The sequence below is a fragment of the Colius striatus genome, chromosome 2, assembly GCF_028858725.1.
Source record: "Colius striatus isolate bColStr4 chromosome 2, bColStr4.1.hap1, whole genome shotgun sequence".
In the NCBI taxonomy this organism is placed as follows: domain Eukaryota; kingdom Metazoa; phylum Chordata; class Aves; order Coliiformes; family Coliidae; genus Colius; species Colius striatus.
In genome coordinates this window covers 106,491,288-106,515,584 of record NC_084760.1, presented here as the reverse complement: position 1 = coordinate 106,515,584, position 24,297 = coordinate 106,491,288, and the positions used below count along the sequence as shown (strand labels likewise).

At 37.7% G+C, this 24,297-nt stretch overlaps 1 protein-coding gene across 7 annotated transcripts in view; it reads left to right on the top strand.

The window, feature by feature from the left end:
* The window catches only part of SYNE1 (spectrin repeat containing nuclear envelope protein 1), a 287,050-nt gene that overhangs the window by 182,610 nt on the left and 80,143 nt on the right, over positions 1-24,297 (top strand). For 6 of the 7 annotated variants that reach the window (XM_061988999.1, XM_061989000.1, XM_061988997.1 and 3 more), the window contains 10 exons: positions 1,287-1,409; positions 2,169-2,351; positions 4,047-4,190; positions 7,530-7,724; positions 13,494-13,661; positions 14,427-14,588; positions 15,465-15,659; positions 18,886-19,059; positions 21,052-21,243; positions 23,969-24,103. In XM_061988999.1, coding sequence (XP_061844983.1) covers positions 1,287-1,409; positions 2,169-2,351; positions 4,047-4,190; positions 7,530-7,724; positions 13,494-13,661; positions 14,427-14,588; positions 15,465-15,659; positions 18,886-19,059; positions 21,052-21,243; positions 23,969-24,103 — 1,671 coding nt within the window. The remainder of the gene's footprint in view (positions 1-1,286; positions 1,410-2,168; positions 2,352-4,046; positions 4,191-7,529; positions 7,725-13,493; positions 13,662-14,426; positions 14,589-15,464; positions 15,660-18,885; positions 19,060-21,051; positions 21,244-23,968; positions 24,104-24,297) is intronic. The other variant, XM_061988996.1, reaches the window with a different exon arrangement.

Genomic DNA, 24,297 nt, shown 5'->3' with positions numbered 1-24,297 from the left:
AGAAGTGAAACTTACTAGCTTCAATTCTCAGGGAAATATTAGAACAATTGAATAAACTATTTGTAAATTCTTATAAGAAATTTTCACATATTATTACCAAAGTTAATAAGCTTATCTAGTTGATAATACAATAGGTAAGTGTAAAGCTGGGTAGAAAACTTTAAAAATCACCTGATGTGTAATTATCAATGGTTCACAGCACAAAAGGAGAGATACATCAAGTAGGATTTTGCAGGGTTCTCCCTTGGAATTGGTACTATTCTGTATTTTTGTTAAAGAGTTGCATGGTGATTTAGAGATCTTGGCTTTTGGGATGCTTAGTCAACATGAAATGTACAGAGATTCACTGAAAAAAAAATAGGCTGCTATTCAACAGAGACAGGGGCAAATTATGTTTAGACAAGAAGAACCAGGCATCTGTTCTTCTGAATCAGGAACCACTGGCTTGATGCACCCCCTTGAATGGTCTTTAAGTTTAATAATGTGCATCATGGAAAAATGACTGAACAACATCACACCATTGTAAAAAATACAAATACCATGCAGAAAATAAAGTATATAATTATAAGATATGGGAAGTAGTCCTCTTCTTTCTTCTGTTGGATTCAGTTGTGTCCAGTTTTGTGCTTCAAGAAAGATGTGGAGTAACTGGAGAAAAGACAGGGAATTGTGATGATTGCAATATGTGTATAAATTTTTAGAAAAGATACATGAACAAAAGATTATCCTAACATATTATATATTCCAAGAGAATAAAAATAATTTGTTCTCATGTCCGTTATTAATGGGATATCAAGTGTAGGACTGAAATTGCAACAAAAGACAACTTCATAAACTCTCAACAACAAAAAATGAGTACTGAAATAGTGAAATATCATGTCTGTTGAGATAATTGGGAATCCACTGCTGCCAGTCTTTAGGAACAGTCTGTAAAGATAAGACCATTATGTCCTGTCTTACTACTTCTCAATTTCTTCTCAAACTTTATGGAATTAGGTTTATAAAGTACATGCTGTATTTGAGATTGAGGAAGTACTTAAAATAATAATTGTCTTTGGGACCTCTATAACTAGACTCTCATATGAGTATTTCTATCCAATATCAGTATTTTTATCCAATATTTTAAACATTTAAAATTCCTTGTTAAAACTATGAATTTGGTTTGTCACTGTATATAACAGACATAGGGATTATATAAGGGATTCAAAATCCAGACATGTATATTTATTGTGATTTTTTTGTTTGTGTTTTTTTTTTATCCCTAAATCAAATGTGTTGTGTTGCAGGACATGAAGAAATTTGAAGTTGAACTGAGAGCCCTGCAGGCTGCTTTGGAGGAAGCCCAAGCCACACTGACCTCTCCAGAGCTCGGGCATTTGAGTTTGAAAGAGCAACTTTCTCACAGACAGGTAAAAGATCAGGACTTCAAAGTTATCACTAGAATAGTGTAAGTTTACATAAAGAATAATTAATGCTAGTGAGACCAATTGTGGTGTTTCTTAGATGGGTCATTGTTTCAGAGTCTAGCCCTAAATGGCTGCCAAGGGAAGTAAGGGATGGAATGGGAAAAATCATTCTGTTTAGCTGTGTTTCTGTCTTTTTGATTGCCTTTTGAATTTTAAGCAACATTTTCAGACATGTTTTTTATTTTCAGTGGAAGGCTGTGAACACAACAGGATCAATTTGCTGGCTTGAAAAATGTGTTTTTGTGTCTCAGCAGGACATTCCACTCAGATTTTAACATTAATATATATATATACATAAATGACTTCCATAGTGCTTTTATTTGTGGTTTATGAAAAAATATTTTTTTCAAATATGTTAACAGAAATATTTTTGTATTTAAACACTTAGAAATGGGTACTACTACACTTGTTCATGGAGTGCATTTATTCCTATTATACAGACTTTTTGCTTAACTAATAGAGTCATAGAATAGAATCATAGAATGGTAGGTGTTGGAAGGGACCTTTAGAGATCATCTAGTCCAAGAATGCTCATTTCGAAATGAGTATCTTCAGACAAAGTGTATTGTGATTTTATTAACTTAGAAAATAGTCAAACTTGTTTGTTTTAGTGCTTGATCTCGTCATAATTTTTCGTTCGCCACAGTAAATGCTCTGAGAGTTCTGCAAAACTAGCTTACTGTGGTACTTTTTTTTTCCTAGCATCTATTGTCTGAAATGGAGTCACTGAAGCCAAAAGTTCACGCAGTGCAAGTCTGTCAGAGTGCCCTGAGGATTCCTGAAGAGGTAGTCACCAGCCTGCCACTGTGCCTCAGTGCCCTCCGGCTCCAAGAGGAAGCCAGCCGCCTGCAGCACACTGCCATTCAGCAGTGCAACATCATGCAGGCAAGCATAAGTCCCTCCCATAAATTACTATGAGTAACCTGAAGAGTGCCATACAAGCTATAGTGAAAACAGAGAGTTTCAAGTCTCTACAAATTCCTTTTTATCATTGCAGTACTGTTAGGAAGTTATCTATTAAATTTCAATCAGTTCTGACTCCGTGTTTTTTGAAAGTTTGAACATTCATGATCATACTCGGTGCTGGTGAGGCGGCACCTCTAATACTGTGTTTAATTTTGAGCTGGTGAAGGGTCTGGACCACAAGTCTGATGAGGAGTGGCTGAGGGAACTGGGATTATTTAGTCTGGAAAAGAGGAGGCTGAAGAGACCTTATCAATCTCGACAACTACCTGAAAGGTTGTTGTAGTAAGGTAAGGGTTGGTCTCATCTCCCCGGTGGTGAGTAATAGGACAAGAGGAAATGACCTGAAGTTGCACCAGAGGAGGTTTAGGTTGAATATTAGGAAGAACTTTTTCACTGAGAGGGTTGTTAAACACTGGCACAAGCTGCCCAAGGAGATGGTGGAGTCACCATCCCTGGTGATATTTAAAAGGCACATGGATGAGGTTCTGAGGGACATGGTTTAGTGATGGGCTTTGCGGTGTGAGGTTAGTGGCTGGACTCAATGGTCTTAAAGGTCTTTTCCAACCAATATGATTCTATAGTTCTGTAATAATTGTTGATTTTACTCATCTGGCTCTCATCTTGGGTCTCCCCCTGACCACGCTATGTTTTTTTGAAATGCTGTTAGGATTAACTAGACAAAGAGCTAATACACAACTAATTTACAGGTTGTTTTTATAATATATGTAATCAGTTAATGAAGTTCATATATCATTATAGCATCAACTGCTTATGATGATTGCATAAAAACTATTGAGTTAAATAGCTTTCTAGAATAAAAATAAAGCTTTTAAAAATTATTTACATTTGTATATATTTGCATTCTGATTTTGGAGTCATTCAGCATCTATGAAATTTGCATTTTTAAGTTTTGCTAAATACAAGAAAACTAAGTTTTATTTGAATCCATAGTTAAACATGTAAAAGGTGTTTCCAAAGAAGAAAAGAATAAGCCTTTCTTGCTTCTTAGTGTTAGAAAATACATATTGAGCTGGAGTACTGCTACAGAGGTTCAAGTTAGGTTACAGAAGACGCTTTTGATCATTAAGGATATTTAATGAAACAAGTACAAGAAAGGATACAATGTCACACTGAAAAGTTTTTAAATGAGTTAAGCAAACTGCTGGTGAATCAATGATAGAACTGATACTAAACTGGTAGGATAATGGTCTGAATCAGTCTTCATAATCCTCTCACAGCTGTATTTTCTGTAAAAACAAACTTTTTTGTATAGTATTCCCACTTGGTAAATGGAGCCTTGAAGTGAAAAAGCAGATGAAAATGCTTTATAGTAAAACTATGAGGCTAGGCAATGCTGTCTTTTGGTTGGTGTATCTGGTGCAGGTGAGTTCTAGCATTTTATATTGAATATCTAAAACATCATGTTACATTAACTGTTTTTTTTAAATAGTTAAATAAATGAAACCCTTGAATTCATTGCAGTTCAAAATATTTCTGAAGGGACTTTTCCCTGACCGTGTTTCTGCTTTACTTGTCCAGATGCAAGTGCCAGATAGATTTAAGATTAAATAAAGTGTTCTGTAGACAATTTTTTTTTTCTCTTCTCTTCTCTAGGAAGCAGTGGTTCAGTATGAGCAATATGAGCAAGAAATGAAACATTTACAGCAAATGATAGAAAATGCCCATCGTGAGATCCAAGACAAGCCAATAGCAACCAGCAACATCCAGGAACTACAGGTCCAGATTTCGCATCATGAGGTAGGAAAGACAAAATGCAACGACATGGGCTCAGTGTCAGGTCATTGACCTGACAAACTTTTCATCAACAGTACTCATAAATTAACTGCATGGCTTTTCAGACTTGCTTAAGGCTAGTTGAGCAAATAGACGTAATACCAGGTAGGAAACTTATGCCACTGGTACAGTGTGAGATGTTAATTTGTTTATTCAGTTAGATGTGTCTGAATCTCCAGGGAACAACAGAACATGTGAAAGCATTTTTGTAATTCAGGGACACTTAACATAGCTATTTGAGTGAGGAGTGTCCCAGAAGTCAATGTTCAGCAGTCAAGCAGGTAATCACTGCTACTGATATTTTTATATATACATATCTTAAAGTACTTACTCATTCTCATCCAAGTAACATTCTGTAAAAGAACATCAAGGCACAGAAAACCACAGTAGATTTGGAGGAAAACTCTACAACATTCACTCTGATGGCTTATTTTGAAGTCATTACTGGGAAGAGGTTTGTCCTGTGGAGTTACAGATCCTGCCCTCAAACTCTATTGATCGTTAGCCCTTGAGTGAGTCAGAGTAGTCTCTATGCAGCTGCCTTCTGTGGTGACATGGGAACTCCTGAGCTCCTTTGCCCTTCCCCTATCTGTTGTGTATTTGTTGGAATGGGAAATATACCATGGGTCTGTGTGTCACTTTTGGCACCAGATGGCATCATTTCTTTACCTTGGAATTAAAGCTTCTGTGCTGTTATGCAATACACCCTAATGTTGTATGGGTTGATCATTTTCTATCCAGTTGCTACAAAAGTTAGTATAAATTCAGTTAGTCAGTATAAATTCACTTTGCTTAAATAAACCTGGGGTTTTATGACTGAATTAGGAATGCTGCTATTCTCTGTTCAAATGTTCTGAAACAGCAAATGTAGAAGAATGACTCTAGTGATTTAGGATAATATTACTGGAGGAAGGAATGTTGCTAGAGGGAGGAAGGAATTAAAAATTGGGCAGCTTCAAGTTTCATCTGTGTTTGAATAAGTTCAGTAGCTAGAGGTTCTTCTAAACATTTGATTGACCAAAGTGGATGGGTTTCATACTTGCAGGCTTTCCACATTTAGGGGTAAGGAGTTTTGAAAGACTGAGATATGCATGTTCTGGGGTCGTATTTTGTCTGCTTAATACCTGTGTAAAATGATAGCATAGGAGATATATTGAACTCTATATTATTTTACTACTTCAAAAGGCAAGTCTTTCAAGATGCTTGTTACATGTGTTATTATTTTAAGAAAACATGTTACTAGGTTCCCTTTTGACATCTGCATGGACAAAACTTAGAGGAACATTGGCAGTAGCTATGTTTAGAATTAAAATAACAGCAAAAAAGAAGGAAAGTACACTCTGATTTGTAGGAAGCTTGTATTGCTATGCGTCTACGTAACTAGTTGCACTCTGGAACTATGTTTACTGAACCATGTTTCTTTATACTTTCAGACAGAATTTCCATACTTGTTAATGGATAACACAGTACCTCATAGGACATTGCTTTTATAAGTTGCTTTATTTTTTTCACAATCACAAGTTTATCTCCTTTTCCTTTTCTGTGTTTTCAATTGAGACACAAATTAGATACTCAGTGCATTGGACGTTGTTGCCAAAAATGTTATTGCAGTAATATTGGTGGAGTCCAGTGAATATACTGAATGACAGTAATTTCCTACTGAGCCCTAAAAAGGTTGTCCATTGAGCTTTAGTGAATGACTGGTACTTGCTAAACATAGCAGCTAACTGTTCCAGCTGCTAGATGTTACATTAAGTCTTGATTTGATTGCAGTTTGCTTTTTAATTGATCTAGTTGAGTTATAGTCAAAACTTTACTTAGTCTCCAAGGTAAGCCTGAAAGCTTCAAGAGAGCTCCCTTCATTTCTAACATCTCAGACAATGGCCAGGTACCATTGAAACCCAGGCAGTAAATTGTCATCCTCAAGCTTTCTGCTGCTTCTGTTTCTAACGCTGTATTTTTTACCACAACCGTTCTGCACTGTGATTTTTAGGATGTAGTTTCCTGAAAATATTACATAGCCAAAAAAATCTTTTAATTTTACCAGCCTGAAACAGTAATCTTATTTACTTCTTACAAGGTACTCTGATTACTTATTATTATATTTACTAGATCTTGCAACTTCTGTTGCTGTCTTTCCTTGAAAAATTGTGTTTGTGAAGAAATAAAAGCAGATATAAAAATAATGCAGAAATATATACTTGAATTAATAATGCCTGATTTAGCAGGCAAGCTTATACAAATGGGGTTTTTTTCACTTTATAAATCAAACTTCTATCATGTTACAGAACCTCTAGGGAGAGAGTAACAAAAGCTTTGGCAGAAATGTGAAAATCTTCCACGATTTTTAAAGTATATTAATTGAAAGCTTTAAAACATAATGCTGAACTTGGCAGCAGTTCAGGGAAGAAAATAAGTCAGTTTCTAAGGAAACTCATGTCCGTCCTTCTTCTCTGACTAAACTTAGACTTATGATAGTGTTTGGCTACGGAGATAGACCATTTCATAGCCCTAAACCCCTCTATTTTAAAATATGCTCTGCTTTAGGACAGATTCTACAGCTCTTTTTAAAGAAAAGTTTGAACTGTGTACATCTCAGCTTTTAACTGAAGAATTACACAAAACAAGACTAAAACATAGCTTATCCAAACACTGGCAAAAAAAATTATCCAGTCTGCATTTAATGTTATTATTTGACTGATTGTTCCTATCACAACTGATCTTGTTTGACCCTGTGAGTTATTGTTTAAACAATTCATTCTTTTTGGTGAGAGCTGAATGAGGCATTTTTTTCCAGTTGTGGTTGCCACGTGACCTCACTTCCATGGCATGCACTATGGGGAGAAACCTTATCTTCCTTACATAAATGGAAATAGAGCAGGGGGAGAAATAGGACAGAAAGATGGAGACATTCCCCTTTGCTGCAGTCTGAAGCTTATAGACTTCATGTCAGGTTCAGGCTGGATGCAAGCGTGAGGTGGCCTTCCCTCCCCTCTGCGATTATCGTGCCCAGAGCCTTTCACAGCACTTTTCTGCTTTCACTTCAAAGCCCTGGGCGCTGCGGTTTAGCTGTGCAGCCCGTGCAGACGCAGCCTGACTTGTTTCCTCCACTATCAACATCCTGCTTGTCAGCTACTGCGCCGGCTGATGCGGGGGTTCTGAGAGGCAGCGCTACGATGTTATTGGCTGGGCTTGGAGGGGAGAGCTTGCCTTCACCGCGGAAGCTGAAATGCTGCAGGTCCTCTGGCCTTTATTGGCTGCCTCTGCATTAGGGGAAAAGGAAAAAAAATAATGTTTCCTCAGGAGCTGGCTCAGAAGATCAAAGGATACCAGGAGCAAATTGCTGCTTTGAATTCCAAGTGCAAGATGCTGACGATGAAAGCAAAGCATGCCACCATGCTGCTGACAGTGACAGAAGTGGAGGGCCTGTCAGAGAGTATGGAGGAACTGGAGTCAGACTTCCTCCCAGCACACCCCACTCATCCTTCCGTGGTTATGGTAAGGAATGCATTGGTCTCAGTACTGTTTATCTGAGCTGCTTGCTTTTGCATCATTGCAACACTCTTGTGTAGCAAATTGCAGCAGCTCACATCTACATTTTGCTTTTGAAATGGCTGGAGTGTGGCAAACCAAACAAGTTACAGCTTCCCCTTGCTGTATTTTGCTTTATATGTGTTTTCAAAACTTCTTGACGTAGGATGAAGTTATTTAACAAATACTGGTGGAAGCTGTTTGTAATAAGATGCAAGTAGAGTGTTTTTTCATAGCTGTCAGCATGCAAGAGTAAATGCTAAGAAACTACTGAATTCCAGGAATAAAACCAGAATAAATATTATTTCATAACACGTTGCAGTGTATAAGTTTATACACACCATATTTTTAAAGCTCTTGTTGTAAAATTTTGGCAGTATGCTGCTGCATTCTCAAATGACTGTATTGGAAATGAAAATTAGCTAAGCATTGCCATAGGCCTCATGTTTGAATTACTCTGCTTTTGTTTCTGTTTCTTATTACAAACATACTGCTGAGGGTATTAGGATTTTTCTCTGAGTGAAAATAGAGTGTGGATTTTGGGATTTAACACTGTACAACAGCACTGGGGAAGCAAGAAGAATATGTTGGTACTGAATTGTTTGTATTTTTTTATTTCAAGTCCATTCCTTGTTGTTCTAACCTGGCTTGGCCAATACTGCATTATTCTGTTCTAACCAGACTGCGGCCAATACTGCATTATTCTGTAGCTCTCCACAGTGTTTCCATATGTGGCAGTGGTTGTATTAGAAGACATTTAGGCAAACACTATTTTGTTATTATTGAGTTCTTCTAAATTCATTGTGGAACAAGAGAGCGTGTTCATACTTCAGTATGACAAGTAAATGAGACTGCTATTTCAACCAGATTTTTAAACTGGTAAATGTCAGAGCATGAAGTATGACTAAATAATGTCACAGTAATTCTGGCCATGTGTTGTTTTTCTTGTTTTGATCTCAATCTTAGTTAAGTTAAACTTAAGTTGAGGTAACTGATTTTCTTCCTGTGCTCTGGGGTTACTTTTCCTGTGGCAGATGACTGCTGGTCGCTGTCACACGCTGCTCTCCCCTGTCACTGAGGAGTCTGGGGAGGAGGGAACCAACAGTGAGATTTCTTCTCCACCTGCCTGTCGCTCTCCCTCACCTGTGGCTAATACAGATGCTTCTGTTAACCAGGTACCTCCCTCTTGGCATTCTGTCAGACATGCATGGTTCCATTCCACAGGTGGTTTGTTTTACCTATGGCTCCAAGGAACTGTGTCTTAACCTCTAACCTAACTGAACTATTAGGTTCTAGTTCAAAGTGGATACAGATATCGTCTTTTGAGTTTAAAATATATAAATCTGGTGTTACACCCCTTCACTATTTTTAAAAATAAATTTTAAGTGACAATGACAAAGCTCTTCTATATCACTACTATTTTATGTTTATAACCTAATTTTTATTTTGTCAGTAGTACTCTATGGAATCTTGCATCCTGAGAAAAAAATGCAATTTTGTGCTCCTCTTAAAACATTGCATTATGTCCATATGCATCTGTCTTATTGGACCATTGGCATTGAAGCATTGAAGTCTGATATCTTCCACTTAATACTATTTCAAGTATTAACTTTCATGATTGCTTTTTTTTCAGTATTGTTCATTTCATACTTTCCACCACAGTCTATTTTAAGTGCTAATGAGGCACATTAGTGCAATCACTGAAGTTAGATTTTAAATCAAAACTGAGGCCTCTCATACTTCTAATAGGAAAAAGTATACATCCCCTTTGATTAAAATGGAAGCACTGAACCAGCACATTGAGCATCACACACATAAAATGTTAAGCTTCAGAAGTTTAGAAATGAGCCTTAGGAGCAGTCATCACCTCACTGAATTTACCATGTTGTGGCTTTTGTGGTTGTTTGATTTTGCATTTGTGACTACTTCCAAAATTGACCACTGCAGACTTAAAGGGTACGGTCTGTTATGTTCTATTGCTGAGTTGAATTAATGAAGTTTGATCAAGATGTCCATTGTTTCATTCCACTAATTTGAAAGATGCATATGGAGCTACAGAGGTTGCTAAATATAAATGATTCGTTTTCAAGAATTCAAATAAGAAAGAATACAAAGGTAAGATAGTACAAAAGGTGAAAAAATCTTCAACAGCATATGGAATTCTGGATTATGTTAAGATAGGTGTGGCCAGCAGATTGAGGGAGGTTCTCTTCCCCCTCTGCCTCGGTAAGACCTTACCTGAAGTACTGTGTCCAGTTCTGGGTTCCCCAGCTCAAGAGGGACAGAGAACTTCTGGAGAGAGTCCAGTGCAGGGCCACCAAGATGATCAGGGGACTGGAGCATCTTCCTTATGAGGAAAGGCTGTGGGACCTGAGGCTGTTCAGGCTGGAAAAGAAAAGACTGAGGGGGGACCTCATTAACACAAGTTCTTAAAGGGTGCATGGGGCAACACTTCTTTCTGTAGTGCCCAGCGACAGGACTAGGGGTAATAGACAAAAGCTGGAACACAAAAAATTCCCCTTAAACACAAAGGAAAACTTCTTTCCTCGAGGATAAGGGGGCACTGACACAGGCCAGGGAGTGTGTGGAGTCTCCTTTGGAGCTTTCCAAACCCACCTGGACATGTTCCTGTGTGACCTGAAGTCACTGACAAGTTACTGAGGAGTGCCAGCTTTGTATTACTGGTTCTACATATTGAAATAGATTAAAACAAGACCATAAACACAATAAAGTGACCTATCTAACACTTTGCTAACTGTTGCCCAGATTGTTTTGTACTGAAACTCTTCTAATCACAACAGGGTTGAGGGAAACTGTAAAACTATTGACTTTTAAAAGGCTGAGGAATTTCATTGTGTATAGTCTTTCAGGAATAGATAACAGCAATTCTTCAATGCATTTTTGTTTTGATGTATAGCAAAATCAGATATGCCATCTATGCTGCAGTACTGAATGAGAATCTTTAGGGGATAAAACTTCTCACACTTACCCAAAGATATAGTTGATTGAAATTTAGCACATTTTTAAACACTTATTTTCCAGATACACAGTGTGGAAATATTGAACTGAAAAAGCTAAAGTGTTTGCACAAAGCCTTGGAGACCACAGATTATCCTCTAATTCAAGTCTTCGGCACTGGGTCAATGTTAAATGCCTGTCTCCTTGTATACAGCCTACTTGATCATTATATGTCTTTCCCTTATGAAAACTCATCTAGAGTGTAACAACTCTTGCTAAATATCTTTTGAAAACTAGACATACACTTTGCCCCTACATCCTAATAACAATGCTTATAGTATCATAGAATCATAAAATGGTAAGTGTTCAAAGGGACCTTTAGAGATCATCTAGTTCGACCTCCCTGCAGAAGTAGATTCTCGTTGCTAATTATTGGAAAAGCAGGCATGAGTTGTTAGGGCCTTTACAGGGACAACAAAATCTGTTATTTGTAAGAACATCTAGATGCACACTATCATCATGTGAAAGCTCTGCCAAAAAAAACTCTGCCATGTTGTATATTCCAGAAAAGAATAGTTGAAAAGATGGGGAAAGAGATTGCTTTCCCCTCTCTGTAAAGCAAGTCCTTTATTCTGTAAACCATGATTAAGAAGTTTCAGGAGCACAACTTTTCTGTTGGCCTTGAGAGAGGACTAGCTAAAGGCTGGAGAGTAGCTGCAAGCAAGGCAAAATGAGATGTTGCCTGCACTGTTGCAGTTTTCCCACTATGACTTGTAAAGGTCACTTGTGGTCAGAGTGAAAAAATTCTCAAATTGCAGTGCTAAGCTGTTACCTGTTCCATATCAGCTCCTGGACATCATAGATACTTTCCCAGTGCTTGCTTTTGAAGAAGTGTCTCATTGGACGCTTTTGGACAGTTTGATGAGATTGACTTGTTTTCTATTCTTTTCCAGAGCTTATTTAGTTTTGTTCATATGTGACAGTAGATAATATGATGAAATGACATTGGGAAATAAAGATTCTACTCCAAATTGGAATTCTAATTATGCTCTGAGTATTGTTCAGTACTTAACTTTTATACACCTGTACAGAATTGCTGAGTGGTTGGAAGAGACCTCCAGAGGTTATCAAGTCCAACCCCCAAGCCAGTAGTATTGCATGAGGTTGTTGTGGCACAAGGGCCAGGACTTGGTACTTGGCTTTGTTAAGCTTCATACATTGGTCTCAGCCCATTGATTCAGCCTGTCCAGGTCCCTCTAGAGCCTTATTACCCTCAAGCAGATCAGTACTTTCACTCAGTGTCATCTGCAAAGTTACTGATGCACATACTGAGGGTGCACTCAATCCCCTCATCCAGGATAAAGACATTAAACAGAACAGGCCCCAGCACTGAGCCTTGGGAACCACCACTAGTGACCAACCACTGATGGGATTTAACTCCATTCACCACCATTCTTTGAGAGTTTGCATTTATACACATTTATAATCATACATTTGAAGTGCGGCAAATGGCCTCTGGTGTGTTTGGTAGATACAGCTCTGTAAGCTGACGAGCAAAAGGCATTTAGTTTTCTCTCAGTAACATGGCTTGATGTGCTGAATTTTCTTCTTCATTATACAGGGTAAGGAAACAAGTTATTTGAGAAATTTGCAATAATTGAAGGATTTTCCAGTTATACTTTTCTTGAGGAAAAGTATAATTATAATATTTGTATATATTTTAAAATAATTGTATATTTTATATACAAATATTGTTAGAACTCTGACAGCTACTTGAAAGTAGGTTTTGTCCAACTTGACAGAAATCAGTGGAAAATCTCTTGTTGATTTCACTGGCAGGAAAAGTATGTCTTAAAGTTTTCACCAGGGGCATTTACAAATTCAAAATGACTGAGGAAACTGGACAACAGCTGCCGTATTGCATGATCTGGAGTATAGTTTACTAAGTGGGGATGCTAAGAGAGGAGAAGGGAGATTGCAGCATTTTTCACCTTCCAAATGGATGTGGTGGTATCTGCCATACATGGTTTGAATTTTAAATAATCCTAGTCATCATCTACTTTCCTGCTTTAAATATAGATAATGTGTATCTTTCCTCAATTTTATGTTTCCTGTAGATCTATTTAATTGTCATGTGCAATAGTTGAAGAAATTCCCATAGCTTTCAGTACAGAAGTTCTGGTGAGAAATGGTTCCACCTTGGATTTTCAATGGCAATTTGAACGTTTGCTTATTTTTATTAGCATTTTTGGTCCATTCTCCCACTATCTTTTATAAGTTAGTTGAGAGTATGTGTTTTATTTGAAGGCTTAAAAGCTGTTGCTTCATACTCTTTCTTACATTATTGGCTAGTTCATCAGCATATTCCTTCTTGCTTCTTCTGTTGCCTTCTCTGTGCTAGTTTTCATTAGGGAAATATTCTTTGTCACGGTACCATAACCCACTGTCTATTGTGATGGGTTTTCCCCACGTGTAGTTGTGATAATGCTAGAACAATACTCCCACTTTTAGCACCCTGGTTCCAGACTTTCCGTGTCTGTCCACAGTTGCCTCCTGAGCATGAAAAATGGCATCCACAGACTTCATCAAATTGAAGCTCCAAACCATACCCAGTGTACTACTTTTAAATATTTATTTACTGTGTTGCTCAGAGGTTTCCTGGTGGTTTTGGCCATGTGGTTTTTATTTTAAAGGATATATGTGATGGGGCAATATGTGGGGGGATATTATGCAGTACCTTTCTTTTTTAAAGTGCAATAATGTGCTTCATGCTTGTAGGACATTGCTTATTACCAAGCCTTATCTGCTGAACAGTTGCAGACAGAAGCTGCTAAAATTCAACCCAGTGCTTCAGCCACCCAGGAGTTTTACGAACCAGGCTTAGAATCAACTGCTAGTGCCAAACTGGATGATTTGCAGCGTTCTTGGGAAACACTGAAAAATGTGGTAAGTCTTCATCTGGAGGGTTCAAAATAATTAGCTGGCTTGCAAGGTATAAAATGGGACTCAGCTTATATTCTTTTTTAAAATTCTTGATTTTCAGGTGATGAATTCTTAGCTGTCATATAATATTATCTTTGTTATTTCTTTGAAGCCTGGACAGGATGTACCTCTGTTAAGAAAAAATAGAAGTCATTAAGGATGATAGTTGCCTTCAGAAATCTTGACTATTGTCAGACTGTGTTCTTAACGACCTAACAAAGAAATCCACTCATGCTGGATGAGTTTGCAAAATGGCCCAAGGTTTCAGTTTCTCCAAATACTGAATCAGCTTAACATGTTTCTACGTAGCTGTGCAGCATAATCTTTCAGTGGTGTCTGAAAATGATCAAAATTGGTAACGTGTTATAAATTTTAATACTTTGTAGAGGCCCAGTAGCTGTTATGGAGTATTAAGAGCTATATGTCTAGCAAATAGTGCACATCCACATATTTGAGTGCGTAAAATCTAAAATAAGACATGAGGATGTGCCTAGGTTTTTCCTGCTAACTAAATTCTATTATTTTCCAGTCACAAAACCTGGAATTTGACTGATGGTATTTAAGCAGATAAATATTTTCAATATGGATGTTTTCCTTTGTGATTTATACTTTTAAAAACTTGTTGCAAGTTTTTGGTTTAAGTCTCAATAAGCCTAGGGATATATGAAACAGAAGAAAGAGGAAATCCTGTATCAGAGGTCAGAATTTCTACATTCCTTTCCTCTTCAGATCAGTGAAAAGCAACGCACTCTCTATGAAGCTCTTGAGCGTCAACAGAAATACCAGGACACGCTCCAGTCTATATCCACAAAAATGGAGACCATTGAGGTCAAACTAAATGAGAGTCTGGAACCAGCCAAAAGTCCAGAGAGCCAGATGGCTGAACATCAGGTAAAAACTTGCATACAGGAAACAGAGGGAAAGTATGCATTAACTATCTAACCAAGACACACAACAAATTTCATCCTGAAGGAAGTCTTGAGAAATAATGCTCTGAATAATAAGAGAATACTTCATTGGGTAACCAGTCTGACACATATCTAAGTTGTAATCATCTAAGACTTCTGTCTGATAGCTTGAAACTTTCTAGTGAGACTGGTTCTAAATTCAGTAGGAACTCCATGACCTGAAAAGGATAGCATTTGGCTTTTGTACCACTATGTGATGTCCTGTGTGATCAACAGTGTATATACTATCAGACATGAAAAGAAAGTATCAGCATCCTTTTGTAGGCATCTCAGAAATTGATTGATAGGATAAGAGTGATAGTAGGAACTTACTTTATATCATAATCTCTGTGTATTTACCTACTTTGCTAAATGTTCTTTGTCCAAATAGTAAGTTTCAGGCAGGAAGCTGACTTATACACCTGTTTCTCACTCACAAACACACACTCAGTCACTTGCTCATTATCTTCACTGTACCTACTAGAATATATTTCAGAAAATTTGTTGGAAGAATAAATTTTTATATTTAATATTTCCCAAATAATTCCTTCTTGTGATATGTTTGAAATTCAAGATAAGTAATTAAATCCACATTCCTGTTACCAGATGAGTGATCCTAGTTTAAGCATGTAAAAGCAAGACTCAGTCCTTCTGAATTATGACTCTGCCAAACCATCAGTGATATTTTGCACTACTTTGTCTTCCTCATGCCTCCTTGAGACAGTCGTCTTGAATGTTGTGTTAAGCCAACGCCTCCTGAGATTCTTTCTTCTCACTGATAAATGAAGCAAATACTTTCTCTGCTCTTGTTTCTAAATAGGCTTTGATGGATGAAATTTTAATGTTACAAGAAGAAATTGCTGAGCTTCAGACATCGTTAGCCCAGGAGCTGGTTTCAGAGCCACTGGATGCAGAAGCTGCTGATCAGCTTGCATTACAGTCCACTCTCACAGTCTTGGCAGAACGAATGGCCACAATTCGAATGAAGGCATCAGGAAAACGACAACTATTAGAGGTACGAGAAAAATCCTCTAAGAGTGGGTCTTTTGGATCACTTCTCAGATTTTGAGAGCCACTTTTGGCAGACCTGTACTTTCACAGAAGTCCTCAGTCCCCACTGAATGCCAATAATTAAGAATGTCATTTTCAGGTCTGCTTATTTCTCACAATTTCTTTGACTAATATATTATTGTTCTTTTTTGGCAAGACCTTCATCATAATGCTAGGTAACAAGTAACAAGAAGGAACTTAGAAACACACTGCAGGACTCGTATTTTAGATATACATACCGGTTTTTTTAAATATCTGCCTTGACATTTTTTCAGTAGATTCACTTGGTATTTCTTGTCCTCCACAGGAGAATTAATGAAGTGCAAGTATTAGAAGTCATATTATCTAGAGTAAACACTTGATGAATCACCTGTCTAAACTGGGAGACAAGATAAGGGGAAAGCTTAAAACAAGCAGTAACACTCTTCCAAACCATTGTGGTGTTGTCTGTTCTCATCTTCCCAGTAATTGCAAACTTTTATCATGGTAGATGCACCCCTTTATTTTTTTATCTGCCAGCTTTACCAAAAATCCTTTAATCCTAAGGTGTCTAACAACTAAAAGTCCTTTACATATAGGAGCTTTGCTGTGTCTATTGTACAGGAGAAAAAACGCAGTCATACTAAAGCTGGCTACAATTTGGCTACTTTGAACACTGTGGGGAAGTGCTGCTGAGAACTGCACTTCTCAGTTCACAAAGACAGCAGCTGCTGCCTTCATAATTTCCAACATCAATTGATTCTGAGAGACTCTGTGAGAACTGGCTCCATTGATCTACCTAGATCACAAAGGAATCCCAAGATGCATCGGCTGCATTAGTTCTGTGCAGTCACCTGAGACAGTGAGACAGATTCTTAGTAAATGTCTTTATTACTTTTTTTAAAATTACTTAAAGTTTTTTCCTTCTCAGAAGAAAAATTACTTTTACTTAAAATAACGGACTGTAAGTAGAATAGAATTCTTACTGTTGATAGCTTTCATCCCACATAGGATCTTACTTCTTGATAGTACTTAGGAGAAGATGCTAACTGATAACTTCAAGATAAATTGTCAGTCAAATATACTACTCTTAAGTATGCTTAGGATTCTGACCATTACTTTGATACCATAACACAAGTATTGCTCAGTAATCCTGGCTAAGAATTATAGATGGTATGTAGATAATATTTGGTAATTTAACCGGTTCACTTTATAGCTCTTATTTCTGAATCTTCCAGAGCACTGCAGAGATGTAAATGTAGAAATTTAGATAGAGCAAGTAATTAAAAAAAATTGCTGTTCAAGGTGCGGATTGGTAATATTGTTCTCTGAACCTAATTAAAATAGCTAGAGCTTGAAAACTATGCAGTTCTAGATTATTGAAAACATTTATTCCTTAAATTATTCTAACATGCACTTATAATTTTTCCATTAAAATTAAGCATTCAGAAAAGCTGTGCAAACGCTTCACATGTGAGGGATTTGCCCTGCACGTACATGTCTGAATTTCCTCGCAGAAGTGTAGTAGGTTGGCCCTGGACAGCAGCCAAATACCCACTCTCACTTTCCTATGGGATGGGGAAAAAGTGGAAGGCAGGTCAAAAGAATCAGGGATTGAAATAATGACAATTTAATACAGTAAGGAAAAGCTGTGTACGCAAGCAAAGGAAAATGAGGAACTTATGTACTACTTCCTCTTCTGGAAAGCAAAGTCTCAGCACATGTAACAGTTACTTGAGAAGTCAAATGCTGTAACCACAAATGTACCATCCCCCATCCTTGCTGTTTCTGTGAGCTTTTATTGCTGGATGTGATCTTGGATGGTATGGAATTTTACTTTAGTCAGTTCAGGTCAACTGTCCTGACTATGTCCTCTCTCAGCCTACTGGCCTTTGTGAGACTCAGTTGGAAAGGAAGCCTTAATGCTGTGCAAGCAGTCTTCAGCAATAGCCAAAACATTGCTTTGTTATCAGCACAGTTTTAGCTACAGTTGCAAAGCACAGCAGGGTGCAAACTGTGATGAAGTTAATCCCAGCCAGATCTGGCATTATCTTCTCCCCTTATTCTATAGTGTTTGCAGCATGCTTAGGTTTTATATTATCTGATCCAAGTATTCTCTGACCATCCCATTCTATCTGTTTCTCATTCACAAAATTCCTTTTACACTTTCCAGAGCTCTGTATTTCTCTTGTACTGGGAAGCCCAGAAATGGACACAGTAGTCTAGATTTGGACTCACTAGTGTTAAATAGAGGGGTAGGATCACCTCCCTCAGCCTGCTGGCAACACTTTTCCTGAGGCAGCCCATGATACCTGTAGAATTCTTTGCTACAAGGGCCTACCAGAATGCTGGCATCTTTTTCTGCCAAGCTGCTTTAAAGCTGGTCAGTCTCCAACATATACTAGTGCCTGGGATTGTTTCTTCCTTTGCATTTCATTTTATTCAACTTCATAAGCTCTTTGTCTAGTTTTCAAAATCATATGGGGCTATTAAAGGTTGAGTGAGTCTTGCTGATCACTCTTTGTCCATTGGATGGACCAGCTGATGGTTAGAACTGAGGACTCTGTGTTGCTGTGGTGCTACTGCTGCAGCAGCCAATGGAGCTTAATGTCCTTCCACACCCCATGGCCCAGGGGTCTTCAGAGAGGCCAGGCAAAGTAGACAACTCTTCAGTCTTCTCTTTACCCACAGTGGTTATACCAAAGACTCAGTAGCTGGGTCCTTGTAGTACCCCTCTTACGCCTCACTTAAGGGACAATAAGGCTATCTAACAGCCTGCTGCTGCCAAAAAAAGCAAAGCTGCTTCCCTTTCCCTGCACACTGCTCCCAGCGCTGTGTCCCCATGCATCTTTCTCCCTAAGCAAACAGTACCATGCTAGTTGAGCAAACTGAATCAGTATGGGGAGAAATCCAAAGGAGAGCAACAAGGAGAGGCATGAGGTACCTCACCTTAAGAGGGCTAGTAATAGCAAAGCTGTACTGAAGGAAGTAGAAATACAGTGACTGAACTGAAACAGAATTTCATTCACCAGAAAAGCATGCTCATCTGTTGAAAGCAATAATATTTCCTAAAGGTTTCCAGTTTATTAAAGAAAAGGCTGATTATGGCTTAAAAAAACTATACAGAGGTTGTGAGACATAGGGAAAATTGACTGAAAAGAGCAACTGTTGTTGTTGTACTTTTAAAAACAAAATACAATTTATACCTGTAGGAAAAACTGAATGAGCAGCTCGAAGAGCAGCGACAAGAACAGGCTCTTCAAAGGTACCGCTGTGAAGCTGATGAGCTCGACCACTGGCTACTCAATACCCGGGCAACGCTGGACACCACTCTGGTTACTGCTGAGGAGCCTATGGACATGGAAGCACAGCTGGTAGACTGTCAGGTAAAATTCAGCAATGTTTAGCTGAATAGGATGGATGTAGCTTCATAATATTAAGCCCATTATTGTGTGGGATGAGCTAGCATATCAATGGGTAAAAGTTTCTGAGCTCTTTAGCTGTTAGCTTCATCAGTGATTTATGAAGTTTATCCTGTTCATTTCTTATTAGAGATTGCAAACTGCTTTAGAAGCCCATGTAAACATAGCAGTAAGAAAACAAGATATTCTGACTGCAGCACTTCATAGGATCACAGATTCTTATAGGTTGGAAGTGACCTAGAAAGGTCATCTAGTCCAACCCCCCTGCCAGAGCAGGACCACCTAGAGTAGGTCACACAAGAACTCATCCAGGTGGGTTTTGAATGTCTCCAGAAAAGGAGACTCCACAACCCATCTGGGCAGCCTGTCCCAATGCTGCCTCACCTTCACAGTGAAGAAGTTTTTCCTTATGCTTCTTTGGAACCTCTTGTGTTCCAGCTTGTACCTGTTGCCCCTTGTCCCATCATTGGACATCATTGAAATGAACCTGGCTTCATCCTTCTGACACCTGCCCTTTATGTATTTGTAAACATTAATGAGATCACCCTTCAGTCTCCTCCAAGCTCAAAAGCCCTAGCTCCCTCAGCTTTTCATCATAAGGGAGATGCTCCACTCCCTTAATCATCTTTGAAGCTCTACAGCTTTTGGAGGGCACTTTGTTTTGCTTTAAAGGCCATGTGTTTTTGTTCCATTCAAGCTGGAGTTGTTAAAGAGCTCACTTGATAAGTATGAAAACACTTGCGATATACTTTCCTGCTCCTCCTTTTCCAACTGAAGAACACAGTCACATTAGCAGTGGTGACTGGGACAGTGTTATGTTTTTGTCAGGAGTAATGCCTACCCACAGTAAAGTACAATCATTGGTAGTTAATATTTGTATAAATTTATTATTAACCAATCCAGAACACCAAGATAACTGAAAGAAAACGCTTTGCTTCAATGGATATAATTGCATATACTTTTATTAACGAGACTTGGATCAGTCATAGCATCCAGATTCTCAAAGTAGTGGGAATTTCCACTTCTAAATGAGAGGGTTTAGAACTGTATGATTGTCATAATTAAAATTACTGGACAAGAAATAGATGAACAGAAGATCCCTTTTCATTACAAAGAGCAATTAAGTTGGTAGAAAAGTTAATACTGCTCTTTTGAAGTTTCTTAAAATCTTAAGTTTTATATAAAAGTCCTATATTTTTTCTACTTTTTAGAGACTCTGTCCATCATATCCTGCATACATTCCTTCAGGAGAAATATTTATAATTTTATACTGGATGGTTGCTATGGAAAGAATAACACTTGATGTTATTGAGCAAGAATGCTGATTTTGAGCAAGAATTGAGAAACTTTGAGTTTGGAAGGTCAAAACTATATCTGTAATACATGAATGGTTAATGAAATGTCAGGAAAGTAGCTTTTGAGAGTAAACATGCCAGAGATTTGTCACTTTAAGTCTCTCTTTAGACCAAAGAGGATTATACAGAAATCCTTAAGTCCATCATGCACCAATCAGAGAGAGCAAATAGTGAGAAGAGAGGCTTATTAATGCAGCCAGAGGAACACATAGGAGGTAGGAAGAATTTCACTAAATGTACATGAAAGAAGAGGAAAGAAATAACTCGCTGCATGCTCTGCTTCTTGCCATCATGGATGTCAGCCTAGCATCATAGCCACCCTTAACTCTAACATGCAAATAAAAGGAATCTCCTCTATGACAAATCCTTTGTTTCAAATAACTTTTTAATTTACTCTTTTGAAAAAGGTTACAAACAGAAATGGCAGATTCAGACATTTTCGAGCTTATTCCCAAGGACTCTTTCAGAGACTGGAAGGCAAAGCAATGATTATTTGACTAGCTTTGGTGCCGAGTGAGGTAGGCCACAGGTCATCTTGCCAAGAAAGCGTGACAGATGCTGGAAAATGTACGAATTTGGTTCTTTGTTTTTGCTGCTGCAGAACATGCTGGTTGAAATAGAGCAGAAGGTGATAGCCTTGTCCGAGTTATCTGTGCACAACGAGAACTTGCTTATGGAGGGGAAGGCTCACACCAAGGATGAGGCAGAGCAGCTGGCTGTGAAGCTCAGGACACTGAAGGGCAGCCTTTTAGAGCTGCAGAGAGTCCTCCATGACAAGCAGATCAACATTCAGGTAAGTGGCTCTTTCCAACTGGCTTTGTGGTGAACAGGAGGTTGAGGGATTTTTTAGTCATTTTATGCAACTGAGACAAGGAGTAGAAGTATTTTACTAATTTAGTTTAAGCTATTCATCTTTAGTTAGCTTGTGGAATTACACTCCAAAGTAAAGAACTATATAGCAAGCCTTAGCTTTTAATTTTCAAGTTAACAGCATGACTTCATGGTGAAACTATCCTAACCTCACTATCTTCCCTGAAAGGATAATAATAAAGTAGGTAGATTATTGGCTTGATCCAAATATATTTTATTCTTATTCCCAGTCCCTTTACATTGTATATGCTCTGGGGTGGGATCCCTCCCCCAACAAAAGAACAATTCTAAATACATGCTTTCCTCCATACAGCATGCATAATGCAAGGGACAGGTAACATTAAGATAATAAAACACTTTTAAATATGGTTAATATTTAGTGGCATCATTACACCAAAGAAAATAGTATATAAATAAAGATACATTTAACCTCAGCCCTTTTTCAAGATTTCTATTCCTGACAGCATTGGTTTGCCTATTGCCAGTAGTTCAATCTATTTAACATAGATTTTGGTCATTCTTTAAGTTAAAGTAGCATGTGGAGAAATATGTGCAGGAAACTCAACCATGTAATATGAGTGACTGGTTTTGAATTTGCTTGCACTGCTATGATTCCCTCCCTCCCTTTTCTTTTAATTCTTTTCTGGGCTTTGCTGGACGAATTAAACATGATAATCTTCAAAGATTTCTAGCTTGTAATGCAGATTAAAGTCTACTGAGAGGTTAGCTGGAAAAGTCACTTGATGTGCTAAGAACTATTTTTAGTCCAAAGCAACTGGATAGCTATAAAACTTAATGTAGCTTCATAACCCAACAAACAGACAAAACAAAAAAAAAAGAGCCAAAAAAAAAAGGTATTTGTTCCTAAGGCCTCTGAGATGAAGTCACTTTGATGTCATTCTTGCATGTTAAAGCTCATGATTAGGCAAATGAAGTGTTTTCAACAGCATGTAGGCATATAATACTTCATCTTGCTATATTTGTATGGTGAAAAGGCATCACAAATCTTTTTGCTTCATTTTAAAATACATATGCCACATTTTAAAATGTACTACATTTTAAAATACAGTGGTGTGATTTAGTTTACTTAAACTTTTAAGACAGGTTTTTGGATGCTTTTCTAATATAAAAAATAAAACCAAATTAATTTCCAAGTGTAGAATATGAATCTTTTATGATGCTATGTGCATGCAAGACTTAAGTTTCTTTATGAGTGGCAAGCTTTTTTGGGACTTGAGTTATGTATTGTGGGAGCAAATAGATATATGCAGTATAATGCCTTCAGATTTTCATTGAGTAATTTTTTCTCCAAGTAAGAAACTCTATAATGTTTTTTTAGCAGAAAATCAGGCATAGAGTATTTGTTTTGGACTGAGACTTGGAGCATCAAATGCTCAAAAATGTACTAACTCTATCCACTGCCATTATCAACCCTGAGAAACTTTACATGCTGACCTAACATCTACTATTTAGCAAGATTCTGCTGTTTCAGTAACTGGTACTAGGGACACTGAGATCCATCTCAGTTGTTAGTATAAGAAGCACCAGGTGAGGGAAGAAGAGTTTCTTCAGTCACTTTCAAGACCTTCTGGTTCCTGCCTAATCTGAAGGTGGAACATGTTTTTGTTTTGGAGAACCTACTGTAGTGTCTGAATCATTTGACACTCTTACTATATTTAAAATATGAGATTAATCATGGGCAAAATAGGAGTCCTGCAAAAATGAGATATATAGACAAAATAGGACAGGAATTAAGGCCCAGCATAAAAAAAAACAAAAAAAAAAAAAAAAAGAAGGCACAAAATCTGCAATCATTGTGTGCCTGCAGATTATATTGAATAAATCCAGAGAGATGTGTAGGTCTAAGTAGCCGGACCTGCAAATCTATCTTCAACATTAGGGCTAGTGTGTTAAAGTCCCTACACTTTAATACATTGCTTGCTATAATAATTTAAATTTACAGACAACTTGAATTTCAGAAGTTGATATGACAGTTTTTGAAACTATTAAGGCATCTGCTCTTTTTTCACTTTGCTTGCACAGAAAGCTTATGTAATCACTCTTATTGGAAAAACATAATGGTAAAAGTGTGAAGTGAAGGAACTGTTGTTTTTACTGTTCTGTTCTAACTTCCCTGTGTTTTGTTCTCTCTTATTGTCTTTATTGTTTGTATCATATAATCTGCCGTTAACTGTTTTTTTTACATTCATTAATAAATACATTTGGAACAGATTGACAACCAACAAGCATAAAGACAAAAAATTGGCTTTAAACAGACTAGAAACTTGTCAGAAACAACCCATTGATTCCTTGCATTTCCAGCTAAAGCTGCACCCTGCATTACAGATAATGCTGGTGTTTAGGAGAAGCAGAACAGTCGTCAGAAACACATCAGGCTATGGTCTGATCTCTGATTCTGCTAAGTGCAGTGGCACATGTTTATTTTTACATTTTCAGAGCTACTTTCTTACTAGTAATCGATCAGCAGTAAAAGTCAGAAATCTGAAATCATTGCTTACTTCAGAGTTTATGTGAGCCAGCAGCTTTAGATGTGGAATTGATGCACAATGTGTGAGTTGATGAGTTTGACCTGCCAGCTCTCTAGCAGTATAAGAGATTTTTAAAGTCATGATTTCTTTCTCTTAAAGCAGGGATCATTACAAGAAAAGGAGGAGGGTGATTTGGACTTTGTTTCCTCACAAAGTCCTACTGTCCAAGAATGGCTGGCTCAAGCAAGAACCACTCGCTCACAGCAACAGCAAAGCACCCTGCAGCAACAGAAAGTTGGTGTTTTATGTTTCTTTTACTCTCATTGTTAGATTATGCTTAACACTGTAACTGAGCCATTCAGGTTAATATTTCCACTGAAATATTTTCAATATACTTTTTTAGTACTTTTGTAGTGATGCATCTGAGCTCACTACTTTATATCTGTGACAGGCAAGTGGACTAGACTTCTTTGGTGACCCTGATCAAC